General features: G+C 43.1%; 1 protein-coding gene across 1 annotated transcript in view; it reads right to left on the bottom strand.

The window, feature by feature from the left end:
• LOC134469217 (MAM domain-containing glycosylphosphatidylinositol anchor protein 2-like) overlaps positions 1-22,950 on the bottom strand; it is a 187,753-nt gene that overhangs the window by 3,028 nt on the left and 161,775 nt on the right. The window contains exons 13-17 of the mRNA XM_063223357.1: positions 18,366-18,386; positions 14,528-14,683; positions 9,727-9,888; positions 2,223-2,356; positions 1,510-1,609 (exon numbers count right to left, since the gene is read on the bottom strand). Of these exons, the coding sequence (XP_063079427.1) occupies positions 1,510-1,609; positions 2,223-2,356; positions 9,727-9,888; positions 14,528-14,683; positions 18,366-18,386 (573 nt within the window). The remainder of the gene's footprint in view (positions 1-1,509; positions 1,610-2,222; positions 2,357-9,726; positions 9,889-14,527; positions 14,684-18,365; positions 18,387-22,950) is intronic.

Below are 22,950 nucleotides of genomic sequence, written 5' to 3'. Positions count from 1 at the left end.
GTTGAAATTTCAATTCAGAAATGCAATATGAGGGGTTTGGTTGGAATCAAGCCAATGGGCAAGGGAATCATTGCATTGCAATGATCATTGCAAGGGAAATTGTTCAGGAGGCATAGAACAACCAAAAAATAACTTCAGGTGAAATGTAGGACAACATGAAAAAATGTTTTAAACTGTACAGGAAAGAGGCACTTGAGGAAAGATGGGCTGTTGGGGGTTGCCAGGAGAAAGCCATTACTACAAAAATGCAAACATATTATTTTGCATATGATACACCAAATAGCATAGTGAGAAGCATCAGAATGCATGTGACAAAGTAATTTGGAAAAATTAGATCAATATGGAACTTTTTTCAGCCACTATTAACAGTACCATTTGGAGAACAGTCAACGGAGCCTATGATGAAAGTTACACCATCCCTTCTGTGAAACATGGTTATGGACCACTGATGTCATGGGGACATTTGAGTTACAAATGCACTACACTTTTGGTCCATACTCACAGAATGATGAATACATTGCCCCGTGAAAAATACTGGAGGAAACTTGACACTCATCAGCCTTGAATCTGCACATGGTCCATTGTTTGGACATGCCAACATGACAATATTTTGACACAGAAAGCCAAATCAACCCGTCATTCGCTTCAGAAAGAATAAAATGAAGGTTTTTGAGCGACCATCTCACTTTCCTGATCTCAACATCATTGAGCCACTCAGGGGAAACCTCAAATGTGAGGTTCCAGCAAGACACCCAAAGGTATTATAGGAAACAACCATTCTGCCAGGAAGAATGTGCTGTTTGTCATCAGAGAACATTAAGAGCCTTATCCACAACTACCACAAACAATTTAGAGCGGTCCCTGGTGTTAAACAGGGCCATATTCAGCATCAGAAACTAGGGTATGTAAACTTTTGAACAGGGTCATTTGGGTAGTTTGGGTTGTGATCATGCTTTTGAAATGTCTTATGCCAGTCACTAGCAATGAGTGAAAAAACGGTTTTGTGCAATCCTTCATATTTTGTGAGAAATCGGCAAGAAAGCGTATATTCTGTTGGGGTATGTAAACATATGAGCACCACTGTAGTTTTATGTGCAACTGGTTGCTCATTGACTGCCAGGTTTTTTTGTACTAGCAATCTTTGTCTTTGTATTATCTTTGTTCTAGCAGTGTAATTATAGCAGATTGATTCACTAGTGATTTAAAAAGATCTGGTCTTTTTAAAAATTGGGTTTTATCTACGGGCCATGCTGAGAAAGGAGGCCGGCCACATGGGGCCCCCGGGCCTCCACACAGTAAATTCTGCAGTGCTAATTCAACACTTAAAGAGTTGATTTGGCATCATTTGGACTTAAATGAACTCTTTAAGTGTTGAATTAACACCACAACATTTACTGTGCAGTTGCCCATCCCTGATTTAGATCATTTTCATCTGTAATACGCACTCGCAGTGCATTCTGCCTTGGTACACTGTGCAGTTGCCATGGAAATCACAGCGTCAATACGTACGGCTGGGTGGGGTGTTGGGACACTCCCCTTCCTCTAGGACCACATCGTCGATGGCAATGTCCCCTTCGATCCCTGGACCCCGTACACCCTCAAACGCCACCTGCACGTACACACATGAAATGGTGATACACTGTGAGTGTGTGTGGAGAGAGGGAGAGAGGGAGAGAGAGAGAGAGAGAGAGAGAGAGAGAGAGAGAGAGAGAGAGAGAGAGAGAGAGAGAGAGGAGGAGGAGAGAGAGAGAGGAGGAGGAGAGAGAGAGAGAGAGAGAGAGAGAGAGAGAGAGAGAGAGAGAGAGAGAGAGAGAGAGAGAGAGAGAGAGCAGGAGGAGGAGTGAGAGAGAAAGCATCAAACAATCACTTAGCAATGAGCCTGTCTAGAATAAGTCACCTATTTGTCCTTTACTATATTACACTGAGCAAGCCAAGTAGAAAATGGGCAAGGGAGTGGATGATTTGGTGATAACGGGTGAGTGAGAGAGTCAATGACTGACCTAGTCCATATAGTGAATGTGTGAGTGAGTCAGTGAGGAAGTGTCAGTATAGTATACGGTATGTGCCTGAGTGGCTGAAAGTGTTTAAGTGAGTGAATCAATGACTCGGTGAGTGGGCGATCAAGCGATGCTGTATTGCGTCATCAGTGTGGAGGGCGTTTCAGGAAGGGAGTGAGGAAGAGTGTGGAGTGTGTGAAGTGTGTAACTGAGTGCAGGTCTCACCTGAAAAGATGCTGTTGGGTGAATACTGACTTTGGCCTGTCTCCAGCGGTCGCCTTGGTTACCGGTGAGGGTCCAAATAGGGCTTTCGGCTGACGCTGATTGGCCCTTCTGTTTGAGGAACGCGTTCAAAGTTCCTGGGGTGGGGAGAGAGAGAGAGGGAGAGAGAGAGAAGAGAGAGAGAGATTGTGACCTCCCAAATGACAACATGATTCTATGGTGTCATGGCCAACACCCGCATACCCTGAGTCACCTGTGCATATAAACACGAACCCACTCATGCGCACACACACACACACACACACACACACACACACACACACACACACACACACACACACACACACACACACACACACACACACACACACACACACACACACACACCCATACACACATTTTTTGTAACCAAAACATTGAAGCCAATAAAGCATTCATTGAAGTGAGAGAGAGAGAGAGAGACAGACAGAGAGAGACAGAGAGAGACAGGGAGAGAAACAGAGAAACGGAAAAACGGAGAAATAGAAAAAGGGGTGAAATATGAGAATATGAATGAGTAGAAGGGTACATCACTCTCATTAACATCTCCAACCTCAGCATGCCGGTGTCAGCCATGGTGGCAAACAAACACATGATGTATTATTCACCACTAGGACATCCTCTGATAGGAAAGACTTTTCACCCCACAGCTTATTTTTAGAAAGGAAGAAACAAGAGGCAGTGTGTGTGATTACTTGTGGGGCTGAGGAGAAATGAGCAAACAGTGTTATCTTGCAAAAACAACAACACCGGCGGAGAGAGAGGTGAGGACCTGCAGGTCAGGTCCATTTCTCTCACTCTGTCTATATGCTATTTCTTATGATCTCTCTCTCTCTCTCTCTCTCTCTCTCTCTCTCTCTCTCTCTCTCTCTCTCTCTCCCTCTCTCTCTCTCTCTTTCTCTGTCTCTCTCTCTCTATCTTTTCTTTTTTCTCTCCCTTTAACCCTTTTATGCTGTTGTAGATGAAAGATAGGTTCAAGAAAATACAGCCTCAAAACATCCCTAGGTGTCTGTGTGTGTGTGTGTGTGTGTGTGTGTGTGTGTGTGTGTGTGTGTGTGTGTGTGTGTGTGTGTGTGTGTGTGTGTGTGTGTGTGTGTGTGTGTGTGTGTGAGAGAGAGAGATCGAGAGAGATCGAGAGAGAGAGAGAGAGAGAGAGAGAGAGAGACTACGGAGAGAGAGAGAGAGACAGAGAGAGAGAGAGAAAGAGAGAGAGATACAGACAGGTCTTTATATCTGCGGGCAGTGTTGGCATTGGTAAATTTGTCAAACTGCCTACTTGAGTCAGATCATTGTGGTCAGCTTCCAAAAACCAATAGTCCTTACTAGTAGATGACACTTTATTTTGCAAGCAATGCTGATGCTAGTTGGTCGACAGGAAATTAATTTTTCTTATTTGCCTCAGCAATCATGCCACACTTGGCTGTTTGGCTACATTTTGAGGGCGCTCAAGAAGACAAAGTCTATGAATCTGTCGGTGGAAATTAGCTACTGAATGAGAGCCAGTGGGTGGAAATGTTGTAATACTTCAGACTACATGCAGAGACACAAAACAAGTGAAGCGGACATTAAGTAAGGGATAATTGACGACACGGTGTGCGTATAACAGGAAAAATAATGCACACCTAGGTGGTGATGCGGCCACGACGCGAAGCGGAGTGGCCGTTACACCTCGGTGTGCATTATTTTTCCTGTTATACGCACACCGTGAAGTTAATTATCCCGCTTATACCACGGTTGCCACAGTCAGTTGTCTGTCTGAAATTTATTTGAGGAATTATTTCGATGCTTTAATGGCTAAAACAAAGGTTTTCTGTAGAACTACTTCCTTCCGCCACAAGAAGCTTCTTTTCATAACTTTCTGGCGTAGGCCTACTGCCGTTACTAATTCTAAATTGGAGGTTGCTATGGCCAAGACACCGTCGTTAGTTCTTTCGCATTCAGTTGTCAAGTCAAGAGCCAGTCGTTAATTCTATCGCATTTGGTTGCCACGTCAGTCGCCCCAATGTTCTACCCATCCGATATAGGCACGTCTGACTTGCCCACTAGATTATGCTGCAGCATGATAATTCCTGCAAAGTTACAGATCTCAATAGATTAAAGAATACCCTGCACATCTTGTCGAAATTCGAAATGCCTCGCCTCGCCATTAACTCCATCAAAACGGGCACCTCGTCTATCTGCTCTCCTCCCATGGGAAACTCCCTTCGAGTTATTTTCCACTGTGTTTCCTTAGTTAGGTCCTAGGCTATTGATCCGAAAATATTCCTTACTTTTCATATAAAATAGGCTACTGTCTCAACTGATAAACGCTACACCGGACCACTCTCCTCTAGTGGGGAAGAAACGTTAAGTGAGATGGGCGATTTTATTATTTTTAAGTCCTTATTTTGCGCGGGGAATATCTCTCTCTCTCTCTCTCTCAGAAAGTTGACTTAGTGATGGTCAGCAGGGAGAAATAGAAATATTTAATTTCATTAGGCCTTTATATTACGATTCATTACTTTGCTGGTGATCCATGGCTGGTGTTTCCAGACGCGCCACGCGACATGTGTCAATTTATCGCGTAATGCTTTGCAACTTTCTTTCCCTAACTTATGAACGAGCCTTAGCGCATTAATACACTAGAGTTATGCGGTCAGAAAAGTGACCTAATAGTGGGACTACTTTAGGTGTGCATATATAGACAGTTAATCAACACCCCATTTAGCGCGTCACAATGGGAGATTCCAGACTGCCGTGGTATAATGAAGTATATATACTACATATTAAGTATTATACATTCTACAGCAGCGTCCCTCCCCTCTTCCTGTCCTCTGTGGTAGGGCAGCACCCGAGAGTCCTCTATGGCCCAGCCGCCGCTGTGTCGGTGTTTGATTATGCTGCTTTTAAATGTAGCTGACAAGATGGACATATCAAAGAGCGCAACGAGTGAAGAAAGAGAGGGAAGAAAGACAGGAGTACAGAATTATAAGTACGTATAGGACAAATGAGGACAAAGACAAAGGAGAGGTGGTAGAATGCTTTCCCACAGTGAGAGGGAAGCAAAAACAGAGAGAGAGATGGGGGGGGCGGGATATAGAGAGATAGAGACAGCACAGGCCCCCAGACCCTGTACTGCAAATGTTACCATCTGATGCATGCTGTGCTCAGTTGGGGTAATGCCACTATTCAGTCCTCGTAGGTTTTTTTTGTATTTTCTCAGAGACTGGCCCACAATTTATAGGGGCATGCAAAAATGCCTCTTTTTGGTCTCAGCCTGACCCAGTCTGCCCACTCCATTCTGCACCTGCTGCTCTCAATCAAAGCCCTAACTCCCCGCCTCAGTGCCTCCACCCCTACTGATTTGCTGGTACTCTACATACAATGTCTTGCCAGGGAAAGGGCACTTCACTTAAGCTGACAAGTGTACACATTAAAATGAGTTTACAGCTACAAAGGTCAAAAAGCGGTTTCCCATTTTTTTAAGCTTTAGGAAAAGGTTGTCTAAAACACACACACACACACACACACACACACACACACACACACACACACACACACACACACACACACACACACACACACACACACACACACACACACACACACACACACACACACAAAACACACAGTACAGCAATTCACAGTCAAGTAAAGCATACACAGGCGTACTATAAACACGCGCACACACACACACACACACACACACACAAACACACGCACACACAAACACACACACAAACACGCGCACACACGCACACACACACACACACACAAATCCCATTATTATAATGGAGATATACTGATAAACACAATCATGCATGTATATCAGGCTTGTCATCCGTTTTTAGAAATTGATGGTAAATATATACAGAGATACAGACCCCTGTTGTTCTTATGTTGCTATTAACTTCTAGCCCTAGAAGTTAGCGGTCTCAGAGCCGCTAACCGCTAGCTCACGGCATTGATTTCCACTTATGACCTACAGTCAGCACATGGTCTAGCCACACTCCCATAGGGTTGCATTACAAGCTAGTGATGAGATGAGAGCTGATTACAAGGCGGTATGATAATACGGGCGTATTAAAAGCCAATAAGGCCCTGTGCGGGTCAACAGATCAGCCACAAGCTTTCACCGCTATGAAATGGCTAAGCCCGGTGGAACTCTAAGAGTCCACTGGGGCTAGTAAGTAAAACCAACACAGCACATCATTGCGCTCTAAGTAGCTGTCCAGTTTACTCTGCAAGACTCACTACGGTGTATTTCATTGGCTACTTTAGCAGCACTGAAACTGTGAAGCGGACAGTATACAGGATTTTCATTGGCTATTTCGGTGGAGTGGCCCGGGTTTTGTTAGCCATTTGAGATACTGCAACCTCCCCTGTGTGCTGTTCACTGTATGACAGGGTTTCTTTCATGTTATGTGTATTACCCTCCATACTCACTGATGTAGTTCACACACCCTCTCACGTCTGCTGCTGTTGTAGGCTATTATGGATGAGCCTTGGGGTTGGGCAGCCATTGTCTAGTGGTTAAGGATATGGGCTTTAGATCAGAGTGTTGCAGGTTTGAATCCCACCCTTCCACCCTTCTCTGTACATGGGGTAATGACAAGCGATTTCACTTCGCGATTGTGCATTCGCAAAATCGCAAGAAAATCAAAACTGTTTGAAACCCTGGTCGAGTAAATCGCACAGTTAAAACAGTGCTATGACCCAATTTGACACTACACCTGTACAAATTAATAGGGCAGTGCGATTCGCTCTTTGAGAGCGTCCTCATCTCCACCTCAGGTGCGCATGTTCCCTCCTCTGCAGACCCGGGAAACATGTTTGTCGTGTCGCACAGTGGAAGCATTCGACTCACATCCGACTGTCTGCTCGTATAGTGTGAGGACTTGAGTCGTGAGATGTGAACTTTTAAATCGAGAAATTCCCTCGTGCAGTGTGAGCAGGTGCTTAATGCCCACGAGTGAATATATTGCACAGTGTATGCCCGCCTTTAGACGCAATTTTACTATTTGGCGACATTCTGAAATTCGGTATTTAAATATATATAACTGCATGTATTTCTTTGCAGCATAGGCCTACTAATGTTTGTGTCATGTTTGCCCCCTAAGAAACCACATTAAAAACCAACAACAACAAAAAACATATTTTTCCATTTTCTGAAACTACTCAAATATTATTTTAACTTCTTTGTGTTGCTTTCATGTAGTCTTTTTATCTATTTTCCATTGCTGTCCTCTCAATTTTCATTCTTTTTCATGCATGATTACTACCCTTTCAAGTGTAAAGTCTGTATTGACCCAGCACTCTTCACTACCTTGAAAAAGACCCCAGGAAGAATAGCTAATGCTAAAAGCAAAAACTAATGGGGATCTAAAAAAATCAAACAAACAAAACCTCCTCCCATCACAAGAATCTAACTTCAGCTTAGGCAGGAAATCTTCAGGCCCTAAAAATTGAATGTATCCATCATTTGCATTTGGTGTTGTTTTCTCACAACAAAGGCTTTCTCTCTGCAAGTCCTCTTGTGCTGGCGTTCACCTGTCCTGAGCGTCGATATCTGTGACACGCCTGTCACCCCAGAGCCGGTATTAGCAGTACGACAAGCTTGTCACCCCTATGGAGTCAGTAGCCTATCTATGACGTGCCTGTCACCCCATAGCTACGCAGCCAGCAGAGCTTGATTGCCACGTCGTCTGGCCAAGTCTCTGGGCACGGTGTGTGGGTGATCTTAATTGCAGTATTTATTTACTACACTGGCGGGAACTCTGTAATCTTGTTAGCATATTTGCCTCACTGTCACTGTGTCTGCAACTGAAAAAACAGCCTAAACAAGACATACGAAACACACACACCTATGCGCGCACATACACACACAAATACACACAAACGCACGCACACGCACACACACACACGAACGCATGCACACACACAAACACACACACACACACACACGCACACACACACACACACACACACACACACACACACACACACACTGCTCGCAAGCTCGCAAGCACTAAACATAGTGTATTTAACTACCTCTTATCCTCCTGCCTTTTTCAGTTAGACACACACACATACACAAATAATGATGCATGTGTGTGTGTGTGTGTGTTTTGTATGGATACTGCTAATTAAATTTGATGTAAATGTGTGTGGCTTTGTGTATCATTACATGTGTGTGTGTGATTGTCTATCACTGAAAAAGGCAGGGAGACAAGAGGTGGTTATATGTTTGTGCTTGTGAGCGTGTGTGTGTGTGTGTGTGTGTGTGTGTGTGTGTGTGTGTGTGTGTGTGTGTGTGTGTGTGTGTGTGTGTGTGTGTGTGTGTGTGTGTGTGTGTGTGTGTGCGTCTGTGTGTGTGTCTGTGTGTGTCTGTGTGTGTGTGCATGCGTGCGTGTGTGTGTCTGTGTGTGCTTGTGACATAATGGTGTCACACACACACCCAGTCTGCCCTGCCCTCCTCCGAAGTGTTCACACTGTCGCCGTCTGTCACTCCGGAACAGGTGACGTGATGTGACAGTCATGAACCGCAGACATGTTCCGTCGCACAGCACACATGCCAATTCATTCAGCTAATCTGTCAGCCTCCCAAACATACACCCACACACATGTACAACACACACAGACACAGACACAGACAGACTGACTGACAGACAGACACACACACACACACACACACAAACAACACACAGACACATGTACAACACACACAGACACACACACACGTACAACACACAGATACACAGACACAAAAACACACACACACACACGTACAACACACTGACACACAGACACAAACACAAACACACAGACACAAACACACATACACACACACACACACACACACACACACACACACACATAGACAGACAGACAGACAGACACACACACACACACACACACACACACACACACACACACACACACACACACACACACACACACCCACACACACACACACACACACACACACACACACACACACACACACACACACCTATCTCTATCTGCCCCTTCCAGGGCCTCAGACATCAGACATCCCCAGCTGACAGTCAGTGTGTCTCGCCCCGTCAATCAAGCATGGGTGCCATGGCAACAAGAGTACTGTAAAAGCAGCCAACAGCATGGTAGCATCCTCTGGCTCTTTTAAATGAGCACACAAGTGCATGTGCAAGCATGCAAACCCACACACACACACGCAGTATGCATTAACTCACGTACACGTGTACGCACGCACGCACGCACGCACACACACACACACACACACACACACACACACACACACACACACACACACACACACACACACACACACACACACACACACACACACACACACACACACACACAGCCTTTTAAATGAGCTTACCTCACCTTTGGGAGCTTTGAGAGGATGTCTAAAACAGACACACACACACACACACAAACACACACACAAACACACACACTGAAGTGTCACTAGTGGGGACCTTACCGATGTGCTTTCCATACATGTGGTAGAAGAAGCTGAAGCAGTAGGTGGGGGGGTTGGAGAGGCCGTAGGGACTCTTGGGGGCCACGTTGAATATGGGGCTCACAAGCCGAGCTCGGTCCCCCAGCTTACGGGGCCGCGACGTCTCGATGTACATGTAGTAACCTGCCAAGCAGAGAGAATACACACACACACACACACACACACACACACACAGTAAACATACCAATGTTCCTGTGTTATTTTAACTGTTGAACAGCTGAAATTGACTCCATTTCAGATAGCTACTAATTTTTTAAGTTAATTTCATTATTTGCTTAGTGTAACATTTTCTAAATTAAACAATGTAATCTGAATGTATGTATGTATGTATCTGTATGTATCTTTTCAAATGTTCACATCTGAAAATCAGGAACTCCATTCAAGTCTTAGTACATGAGGCCCCGGGTTTGTAATCTGCTCCCTCCAGCTATCCCCATCATCGTCACCTCATTATCTGCATCAATCCATATCACTGCTGATTAAAATAAAGCCAAAGTATCTTCTGTCCTCCTCAGGTCAGCTACCACAGCTAGCTTTTGCTTAATGATGCTCAATCGCTTGTGTTTGTTACTTCCATCATCATTTTCCTCACAAATTTTACAAAGTTTCTGACAGCCTTGTCCCCAACCCCGGCCATTCATCTCCTTCCCTTGCCTTGCTTGTCCGGGTATTGCTATTGGACTGATCTCTTGGCACAGACTTCACACTGACTTGTTTTATCCGCCGGCACATTTTGGACAGCCCTTTCTGCTTCCTGGCACTATGTTGTGCGCTGCTCTGTAACGAGGTGGCAGATTGTAATTGGTTCACCCCGTCGCCCTCGTGCAGTCTTCTCATGCCTACCAATTCCCTTTTTCCTCCGTGCTTGCTTGCTTTAATATTTAGTTTCTTTTTCTGGCTTGACAGCTTAGGGCTTTCATACATAGCCTCTCTACTGTTGTTTGGTGTGTGTTTTAGTTTTGGATGTGTGTCCCTGCCTGGGTAAAAGTTGATGTGTATTAGCCCTGGGCTAACTCCGGTACAGTGCATCAGATCAAACATTTATGTTGAAATTGTACATAGTCCGTACTAAATAAGTAAAACATATCAAACATCAAAACTCTGACCCTTGGTGCACGTGTGTGTGTGTGTGTGTGTGTGTGTGTGTGTGTGTGTGTGTGTGTGTGTGTGTGTGTGTGTGTGTGTGTGTGTGTGTGTGTGTGTGTGTGTGCGTGTGTGTGTGTGTGTGTGTGTGTGTGTGTGTGCGTGCGTGTGTGTGCGTGTCTGTGTGTGTCTGTGTGTGTATGCTTATGTGAGTGTCACAATTGTCCTGTCAAATCACCCAACCAGACGCAGTAAAACATGACAATGGCATTGGTTCCTTTGCTGCCTTGACAACAGATGTATGATTTTAGCTGGAAGCCCTGGGCCTTGACGTCAGACAACTATTGGAGCCACACTTCAAATAATGTCAGTAGAAAGCTTTTCACAGTAGCACATTCACATTTCAGATCACATGCAGGGGAATATGGAAAAACATTCACAAGTAAAATTACTATTTTGAAACACGGCAGCCTATACTATACATTGTATGGCCACAAGCAAACAGAGCACAGAGTAATAATATATCTTACACATACTACTTACGTATACGTATACGTGTCTGCATGTGGACTGCCGTGTTTCAAAATGATTTTACTTGTGCATGTTTTTCCATATTTCCCTGCATGTGATCTAGTGGTGTTGATCCGCACTGCCCTCACGATCCGATTCGATCATGATTTGGGAGGTAGCGAATCGATTCGATCCGATTCTATGCGATCCGATCCGATCTGATCCAATTCTACAATGCATTGCAATGCATTCCATTTCTACTGAAAGCAAAGCAAATGTTTAATCAGTCATGATGAGGCAATACAAGTAGTCAGATACTGAGCAACAATTTATTGGCTGTTTTCTGTATCAGTCTGTATCTGTCTTGCAATGTTTTGAAGTGCTTTTATTTAATTTAACATTCATTTGCTCCAGAAAGTAATTGAAATTGCCAGATCGATTCTGGAACTTGCCGGATCGATTCTGGATCATCCATGCCCCGCATCGATTCGGATCGCCGAATCGATCATTGTTGACACCACTAATGTGATCTGAAATATGAATGTGCTTCTGTGAAAAGCCAGACAGTTACGTAATGGTGAGGAGAAGGCTTAGAAACGTTATACCGATGATCTGCCTTTAGGGTAGAGTTGTTTTTTTTTATCTATTTGTAGGAACCATGTCAACTGCACCAGAATCTAGTTAGCAAGATATAGATGCTTCACTAACGGACGCGTGTAGCTTAGTCGCGCCTAAATTGTTTGTTTGGAATGCCGACGGTGTGATTATTTAATTGTTCATTGATCATGTGCATGCTTTCTACAACGTTATCCTTTACATACTGTCAACATTCCATTCGAAGCCTCTAGGCGCGACTTAGTTACACGTATCGGTAACACTTCCAAATAAGGGGCCATAATTAACAGTAAAGTAGCTACAACCTAATACTTAAGTAAGGGTTAATAATCACTACTTAATGCCACATTAGACACATATTAATTGTTATTAATGCATTAGTAAGCAGTTACTTAACTATTAGATAACTATTACCTTGTGTTACAAGTTAATAGCATATTATTATTTAACTAATAGATAAGTAAGGGCACAGTTAATAGTTAAGTAGCTATCAGGTCATACTTAACTAAGGACCAAAATTAACACTTACTTAATACAAAAGCAACGCATAACTAATGGTTATATAATACATAAATATTGGGTTTTGGGACCCTTATATTAGAGTTGGCTGAGGATAACTAATGGTTAATTAATAGATAGATATTGGTGTTTGGGACCCTTATATTAGAGTTGGCTGCGGATAACTAATGGTTAATTAATCGATAGATATTGGTGTTTTGGACCCTTATAATAGAGTTGGCTGAGCATACCTAATAGTTAAGTAATTAATCTACTGTGACATCTAGTTTTCACTCGTTCAAATCACTGTAATAGTGGCAACAGGAGCCATTATATAGCAAGGATTGGACGTACACTTCTCAATGATGGTGGGATGATGAGATGTAATGTTAAATAATTATATGCTATGAACTTGAGACACATGGTAATAGTTATCTAATAGTTAAGTAACTGCTTACTAATGTTTAACATGTGAATTAATAACAATTTATATGTGTCTAATGTGGCATTAAGTAGTGATTATTAACTGTTACTAAAGTATTAGGTTATAGCTAATTTGCTGTTAATTATGTTAATTATAATTATATATATGGCCCCTTACCATGTGTCTCAAGTTAATAGCATATAATTATTTAACTAATAGATAAGTAAGGGTACAGTTAATAGTTAAGTAGCTATTAGGTCATACTTAACTAAGGACCTTAATTAACACTTACTTAATACAAAAGTAAGGCATATCTAATGATAAAATAATACCGAATTATTGTTGTCTATAGATTGCGTACCCATCATGCACTGCTCTTCTTGGAGCTAATATTCTCAAACATTAACCTAATTATCACAAATGAATGGTTTAGTTTCGCTTCAAAACTATTACTCTTCATAATGTTCTGCATTTATTGTAGGGTTTTTACCGTTAAAACTAATAAGTGGTACATGAAAAAATTACATCACATCACCCCACCATCATTGAGAAGTGTACGTCCAATCCTTGCTATATAATGGCTCCTGTTGCCACTATTACAGTGATTTGAACGAGTGAAAACTAGATGTCACAGTAGATTAATTACTTGACTATTAGGTATGCTCAGCCAACTCTATTATAAGGGTCCCAAACACCAATATCTATCGATTAATTAACCATTAGTTATCCGCAGCCAACTCTAATATAAGGGTCCCAAATATCAATATCTATCTATTAATTAACCATTAGTTATCCTCAGCCAACTCTAATATAAGGGTCCCAAAACCCAATATTTATGTATTAATTAACCATTAATTATGCCTTGCTTTTGTATTAAGTAAGTGTTAATTTTGGTCCTTAGTTAAGTATGACCTGATAGCTACTTAACTATTAACTGTGCCCTTACTTATCTATAAGTTAAATAATAATATGCTATTAACTTGTAACACAAGGTAATAGTTATCTAATAGTTAAGTAACTGCTTACTAATGTTCAACATATGCATTAATAACCATTAATATGTGTCTAATGTGGCATTAAATAATGATTATTAACCCTTACTTAAGTATTAGGTTGTAGCTACTTTACTGTTAATTATGGCCCCTTATTTGGAAGTGTTACCCACGCACTCAAATGTTTCCACGGAATTAAAGGTCACCATATCAGCCAATCAGAAAAGAGAATTCCATTCCCTTTGCAATGTATTTAGCTGCATTTTACCTGAACACGAAATGGGGCACCTTATTTAACAATTCTGCATGTTGTTTAATAACAGGCACCAGAATGAACTTGGTCCTAGTTTGTTCATCAGGCAGTAAATAAATAGTGTGTTCAGTTCAAGCTCACCCAAAATATGAAGTTAATGAACTGTAGTTCACAGAACTACTTCAGGTACAGCACTGATATTTTTTACATGTACAGCTTGTCATTCCACATATTAATTATGGGCCCTATTTTGGGGCCCAAGTACAGTTTGGCCAGCGTTAAGAAATATGAAGCATATACAGTGTGTCGATCACTTTTTATCTTTGTATGTGTGCCCCCTTCACTTTTAGATACCTGGCCTGGCTACCCATCTGGCCTGATTCTTACCTTGTTTGGACCCAGCTCTGTCGCCACTCGGTCCAGTGTTGGGCGTGTACTTGGTGTCCCGTGTGGCGGCGCTGTGTCGCGTCCAGTCAAACTCGTCGTTCTTGTCCTGAATGAACAGGCAGATAGGTTCCTCCTCAAAGCTGCAGTGAAACTCACCTGTTAAAAGATTGTGCCAAAGACGGTCAATATGGCGACCAAGTTCAATTGTTCCACACATCACCAATGCAACAAAGTGGGATGAATTCAATTCTCCTATACGGACGTGACTTTCTCCACTGAACTCCATTCATTCTGAGCCCTGATAGTCTCATAGGCATAACAGCTCACAATCATATGCTATTATAATACTTATGAACACTCTCCTCCCTCTCCATCATCTCTGATCATGCCTGGTTCATCTCTGATTTCATCAGGCTGTATCACTCAGAATTAAATGCTCCGACCATATGTGGCAGGTGGCCTTGCCATGGTACTGGATTAGTTCGGAATAAATTGTGTTTTTACGGTATATTTGAAGTAGTTTGGATTTAACGGACTGGAAGGCCTACAACTTTGAAGTAGAAACACACATACTTCGGGGGCAGCAAGGTGGCATGGTTTCTGTGAAGGACTTTCATAGGACCAGAAGTTGTTTTAATGGGCTTTGTATTAAAGGAAAAAAAAGATATTTGTATCCCATTTATGTTAAAAAAGACTTAAAGCAATATTAGAACAGCAAAGCCAATAAAAAACAGCCATTAAAACTAAGTTTCTGGCAACCTAACACTATAAGCCCACAGCTGGATAGCAGCAGTGGCAGTATGAAAAAGTCCCTTGGTGTGCCAGGCAGGAGAATAACGGCAATACATTAAAACAACAAAAGATAAAATTTTCCCTCCTATTACTCTAATGGAGATTAAAACACTGAATAGGATTAACTGCTTAAGTCGCACTGCAACATGCCTGACAACAAAGGGCTGCAAACTATAAATCCTTCCTCTCTGAGGACTTCCAGACAGTCGGCATAGGCAGCAGCAGAGCTTAAGGAGGCAAAAAAAGAACCAAGAAAAGAGTGTGTGTGTGTGTGTGTGTGTATGTGCGCGCGCGCACGTGTGTGTGCGTGTGTGTGTGTGTGCGCGCGCGCGTGTGTGTGTGCGTGCGTGCGTGTGTGTGTGTGCGCGCGCACGTTTGTGTGTGCGTGTGCGTTGGTGTGTGGTAAACATTATGTTGAGGTTTACATACAGCACCACCCCTTGCTTTCAGTGTGCAGTGTAGTCTAAAGGCAGCAATGGTCAAAACTGTTTGACATTACAGTACAGTACAATGCAGACGCCTTCCAATTTCATTAGCAAAGGGATTGCTGTCTGTTTACATTCTCTGGACAGCGGGGTTGTTACAGTTCAAGGTAAACAAAAATCAAGGCACATGTTCTAATAATTATTTTGTTGTTGTGGTGAAATACACAAAAGTAGCCTGATCCCTTCCTGACAGATTAGCATGTTCCTGGTATGCCACTTAAGCCCGATTCGCACGGGATAAATATTACCTGTGGACCCCTGGTAATTCGCAATTACCCCTGGACCTCCGTGATTTTTCGGGGCGCATTCGGACGGGATGAATAAACGTCTGTTATTTACTCAATTCACAGACATTACAAGGGAGTGCAGACGGCGCGCCTATGTAAAATTACCCTAGGACGTCTGAGTTTCGCCGAAATACAGTAGGTAATTCGCGGCGGAATTATTACCTCACAAATCGCAGACATGGAACATTCGCACAGGACTAAGAACTCAGACATTCTCTGTAATTATTCCGAATTACCGGGGGTCCATAGGTAATAAAAGTCCCGTCCCAATCGGGCTTTAGGCAACAGTAGAACATTAGGAGGCCATTGCAAAACACATGGCCTACTGGGCCCTGGCCCATGGGCCCAAGAGTCAAGGGGACCCGGAAGTTCTAGCCTCTATATTTGCATTATTATATTGCGTAAAAATCACACTTTAATTTCAAACATTTCTCGGCTGACAACCGACCTGTTCCCACTAAAAGATTTCTGGTAGGCCTACAGCTCAACACAGCGCGACTCTGCCCCCACTTTTTGCTTTTTGAATAGGAACAACACAGCCCAATCGTGAAGCAAAAAGGGGCGGCCAAGTCGCGCTGTGTCGAGCTGTAGGCCTACCAGAAAACTGACAGTGGAAAAGAGGCAATAGAGTCTCACACCTAGGACACTGAATTCCTGAATTGTTTTGCAAATACCAATTGAGGGGGGGGGGCTTTCTAGTTGTCAGGCCCAGGGGCACAGTGGGCATAATCTGTCCCTGCAGATACACTACTTTGCTCTACAGCGGTGAGGAGGCCTGTGCTCCCTATTGGCAGAGGTTGCATAGGACAATCAACTCATCTTTCATAATGTAAACAGACAAGCTTCAACACTGATTACCAGTGACATTGGGTTAATTACAGGCTTATGGGGGCATGTTTCCTTTTTTTTTTTTTTTTTACAAAGCAATTATGTGGAACGTTTGATATTTTTCTTTTTCAGGAAATCAAAAGCAAAACAAAAACAACATTAAAACACATGAAAGTCTTTGGATTGTGATCTAAACAGGCTGCCACCTCGTGAAAGCCTTTCTTCCTGACACACTGAAGCTGTGTCCCCATTACTCCACATCCTTCATAAGAATGACAGGAGGGGAGCGGTGTGTTGGTTTGCCAGCTGCTGGAAAACACATAATGAGTTGCTCCAGAGCTGACACGTTTTCTGAGTCGCCAAATTTAATGAGAAGATTATGTAAAAAAAATAAATAGAATAATAAAATAAAAAATGCTTGACTCTGCCTGCTTGTTCTGCCCTTCTTTTTTGATGTGTCGGCCAAAAAAAAAAATCCAGCCAAAGAGCGTCCTCCCGAGACCCCTCCACAATGACTTTCCTGCCTAGCGCTGCCAAAAATACACACCAATTAAGAAAAACATGCAGAGAGGTGCAAACCTGCTGCTAAGCACAGACGTCCTGGTGAAGCTTGCGTTTAAAGACACATTGATATTCAGCGTACGGGGCAGGGGGAGCGTTGGCGATAAATATTCATCGATTTGATTAAAACGAGACTGGAAGCTCTTCACAAGGGGCAGCCTTGAGAGGGCCGGAACTGGCTTGGGGAATAGCACATGTTGGAGCTAAGGGTTGGTGCCAAGACACCCGAGATTGCTTAAAGACGGTCCAGTAGGGTCATCCAGCAGAAATGAGTGCCACCCCTACCCACAACACCCCCCACTCACACACCAATCATCTCCTCTTGCCAGCTCTGAGATTTAAATGAAGGGCCAAGCCCCCCGGGGGAGAGGCTAATGCTGCAGCTTTGGAGGAAAACGAGGAGCGCAGAGATGTGTACAGAACCCTGCTAAGACTGCAAACAAGAGACACTGGAGAGAGAGGAGAGGAGAGGGTAGTGGTTAATGGTGTGTGTGTGTGTGTGTGTGTGTGTGTGTGTGTGTGTGTGTGTGTGTGTGTGTGTGTGTGTGTGTGTGTGTGTGTGTGTGTGTGTGTGTGTGTGTGTGTGTGTGTCTGTGTGTGTGTGTGTTTGTGTGTGTGTGTGTGTGTCTGTGTGTGTGTTTGTGCTGGTGCGTGTGGGTTGTGGTGGGGGTCTATAGAGCTGAAAATTGCATAGTGATTAGCTGGCAAGGACGGAAGATTGGAAATCTGTGATCAGTTTTTCAGCTTGAGTTCATGCACACAACCTGTTATATCACAAACAACCACACACACAAACACAAACACACACGCACACACACGTGCGCACGCGCACACACACACACACGCACTTACTGTATCAAGAATATTAATATAAGGAATACTTACGCAGATGTGGATTAACAGGAGCTAAAAGAGAAAAGAGAAGAGAGGGTGTCAGTAAAGCAAGGACAGTTGGAGCCCCCTGACCTTGCAAATACACAATACACAGATGTTAGACTGGCAACAGTCAATTTACCATTGTAAGAAATATGCACCTGTTTGGCAACTGTTACGTATGTCAATAGGTTCAAGCTGACAAAAGACTACTGAGAAGTATTCTTGGTAAGATCATGTAAGTGGAAGAAGAAGAAGAAGAAGAAGAAGAAGAAGAAGAAGAAGAAGACGATGGAGGAGGAGGAGGAGGAGGAGGAGAAGAAGAAGAAGAAGAAGAAGAAGAAGAAGAAGAAGAAGAAGAAGAAGAAGAAGAAGAAGAAGAAGAAGAAGAAGAAGAAGAAGAAGAAGAAGAAGAAGAAGAAGAAGAAGAAGAAGAAGGCTAAACAACAACTCAATTTGATTTAAAAGACACTTGAGAAGTGGGAATTGCCCAAACATAGTTAATTAACGCAAATCAGAAATGCATTTTCATCTAATTAACATGTTGCAATGCATTAGTCTGAGTCACGGCTGGGTGATCTCTGATCACACTGGTTTCACATTGAACTTCTAAAGGAGGAAAAAAAATGTTAAATCAGTAGCTATACTGCATGTGAGTGCACCATCCTTGTGCCAAGTTAAAGATTCTGTATGTTCAAGATTCTCTCCTAGTTCAATACTGCCTCACCCTCAGTGCATTTGAGCAGGTTCAATAATTAAAAACATACCATTAATCATACATTTCACTTATTCATCTAATTAAAAGACACTGGTGCAAAAGTGGAATTATGGTTATGATGTCGTGTGAAAGGCCTGAGCAACAGAGTGACATTCTCAAAGAGCTTCAGATATGCTGTATTCCTCTTCAGAGGGAAAACCGATCTCACAAAAATGAGAGAAAAGATTTTCATCTAATAATGTGATGGCTGGACAAGGATGGGCAATGAATCAGTTACATCTTTTTGTCAGTAAGTAATTCAATCACTTCATTGAAACTGTCTTCTTTTGTTCACAATTTCATGGACATAGATAAGTATGCTACAATACCCTGACACTGATTAGGGCCTTGTTAAATTCATTGTTTGTAGATTAGACCAGCTAACGGTTAGTTGCTAACCCATGAACCATGTGCATCAAAGATATTTTATTCTTGGGGGAGTTAGGCATGCAGAGAATCACCCAGTGAGTGCGTTTATATGCAGTTCAGTATCCCGAATATGAGGCATATCCCGGTTATGATCATATTCGGGATAAGGTGCTTATATGAGCACAGAACGTTATCTCAGTCTACTTTCTTGGCCGTTATAGAATTCTCTTCAAATGCATGTAGCCTGCATACCAGCAACAGAGTTCTATGGGAAGCCCATGTATTCAGGATAAGGTGTGTACATGCGTCAGTATCCCGGCTTCTTTCGGAATACTCCACCTAGCATATCCCGATTTGTCAGTATCCCGAATAAAAGCTTATTCGGGATACTGAAGTGTTTATATGCTCAAACGCAAATTGGGGATACTTAATACTGAAGTGCATGTATACGCACTCATTCTTGAGGAGCTTTTTCCAAGTGAAAGGACACATTACTGCACAGGCCTATTGGGCCCAGAACCAGAGGCCCAAGGGTCAAGGGGGGCCTGAAGCCCAAGCCTGTATATCTACGTTCTCTTATCGCATTAAAAATGAACGTTCAACCACTGACCACAAAAAAAATCTCAGGCAACTATACCCCCCATACCACCAACAACATAGACTCCCACATCTGGCCTAAGATCGGACTTGTTTTGTACACTAGCAGCACCCATTGAGGGGGGGCTTTCTTGCTGTCTGGGCCTTGGGCCCATGGAATCATAATCCGTCCCTGTCCATGTGGAGTTTGGCACTCTTAGTACCGGTACATGCGGGCGTGTTTGGTATGGCCTCATACAGTATATAGTGAAATGGGGCAAGTACTGTACAATATGATACCATTCTGGGCAGGCATGCAAAATATTATCGCTGTCCAGCAGAAACCTTGTATTCTACACTTTTATTTACTTTCACTTACTGTATTAATGTATGAATCACTATTTTCTAAATTCAACATTAAAGGTTATTATTAAATAATTTAACATACATACACTGTATACTCATTCATACTCACTGATTTATATTTTATGAAAGTGAAAGAAAAGTCAAAGCGAAAGCCCAACTGCTCCAACTCCCATGGTCATTGTAACACAGCACTCTACAGCACACAAGTGCACACTTCACACTGCACACAACTAAATTGCATGTATGCCTTGCAGTGCAAGGGGGCAGCCCCCAATGGTCTGCCAGTGCGGCGGGACGGTACCATGCTCAGGGTACCTCAGTCATGGAGGAGGATGGCGGAGAGCACTGGTTAATTACTGCCCCCACCAACCTGGTGGGTAGGGAGTCGAACCAGCAAGCTTTGGGCTACAAGTCTGATGACCTAACGGCATACCCATGACCCATGATTATTATAATAAATAAAGAATGCATATACCAAGCAATTTATGGTAACATGGCATACTCCATACTCAGTCCATCTCTGCAATCTAGGCCAACCACAAATGGTCACGCCTCTCAAGTGCATCTGGGCATGTTGAACGTGGCCACTTCTTGGTTCATCTGGCCATGCATGTTGAATGAAAACAGCAATATTTTTAGTCCATCTTGGCATGTTAAAGGTGGCTGCCCCACTCTTAAGTGCACCTGGGAATGCATTGAATGCATGAATCGGAGCAGCCCCAGGCCATCAGTCCCAGTGAGCTTGAACAGGCACAGGGGCCCATACGAGGCGTGGGGCCTACTGTACATGGGCTCTTGACTTGAAGAAACGGTCCCCCTCCGCATGATATTAGGCCCTCTTTTTTTCGTTCGGGGGCCCGTTCTTGGTAGCTTGCAGGGGGCCCTGAAGTACTCGCGTTACGCCAGTGAACAGGCACTTGGCCTGCGGGGTGGGAGGGTTCCGGCTGGGTTGGGGGGGTTATTCATTCCTCCGAGGAGCAAAACCCAATCTACGCTGCCGGGAAAAGACGCATGGGCTCCTTAATGATCGATCGACGGGCGGCACGGAATGGATGCGCCGGCCGGCGCACGGGGCCAGCGCTGCGGAAGTGTGTTACTGCCGCACTGATTTATGGCACACCGCACCCCGCTCGGAGTAACTCACTCCCTGCTGCCCACCCCGGCTCGCTTTGCTCACTGGCTTCCTCGCTCCCGGCAACATCGATTTTAATCCACTCGATTAAATCAACTAATAACAAATCATTGTCGCAGAGCAAACACGTGTAGAGGGAGTGCGGGCCAAGGGAATCATTCTTCGGCTATGGGATTCCACTGGCATTAAGGGCAAGCATAGCTGGAGCTGGGGTGAGCATAAAACGTGTGGGGATGTATGCATAAATATACAGCCATCTACCCACCTCCACTCGCACGCACGCACGCACACACACACACACACACACACACACACACACACACACACACACACACACACACACACACACACACACACACGCACACACGCACACACAGAGTGCAGAGTTATTTGGCAAACAAGTTTTTGACCATATCGTCCTTTTTATGCATATCTTCCATCACCAACCTGAACATGAAAACCTGGATTTAAGCATTCTAGGTCTACACACAGTGTATTCTCATACAGACAGACATACGTACAAACAAATTCACAATTTCTCCATTTAACTCCCCTCACTCACTCACACGCTTGCTCATGCACATGCACACGCACACGCACACACACATAGATATGATGACGTCAGATGACGTCATAGATATGGCTTCAGTTTCTTACAACATTGCAGCAAGCAGTAAGTCCTCAACAACAGGATTCATCATGATCATAGTTCCTGTGTATGATACAATACACGAAACAATGAGAAATAAAAGGAATAAATGAAATAGAGGTGAAATGTGTATTGGTAAAGATAAAGTCCGCCATTTGATTATAAATATGATGTCATCATCAAATTAGCATAAATTAGCATGAATTAATGATAGTTAATTAAGCTGATATTAGGGAAGATAAAGTTATGATAATGTAATGGAATAATTATACAATAAGTAGTAGGCTATGCAAGAAGGAAGATACACTGATGAGACTTATTTCAGTGATTTTTGGTAACGCATACCTGTCAGGAAACTGTTGCCATAGCAACGGCAAACATGACAAACCTGATCTTTTGATACTAAATTGTAGCCAACTTAATTTTTTGTAAAATTCACCCCCTCACCAAAACTGTAATGGCTATGTCTTAATCTGTTCCTTAAGGCTCTCTCTACTGTCATAGCAATGTTGTTATGATGTAGTTGAGTATTTTAAGCAAATAGTGAATAGGCCCTCCAGTGACCCCATCTGCACTAAGAGGCTATGTTAACGTGACATACAGTGTAACTAGACTTCATAATGCCCTTTTTATTTATGTTTAAAATAAACCAAGTGAACTAAAAACACCTATCCCCATTTGAAGAACTCCTTTAAAAGAAGAAGTCGCCACATTAAGAAATATGCTTCATTTTCCTGATTTCACCATC

Source organism: Engraulis encrasicolus, chromosome 18 (genome assembly GCF_034702125.1).
Source record: "Engraulis encrasicolus isolate BLACKSEA-1 chromosome 18, IST_EnEncr_1.0, whole genome shotgun sequence".
Classification (NCBI taxonomy): Eukaryota; Metazoa; Chordata; class Actinopteri; order Clupeiformes; family Engraulidae; genus Engraulis; species Engraulis encrasicolus.
Note: the sequence above shows the minus strand (reverse complement) of the source record. Positions and strands in the feature narration are given on the sequence as shown.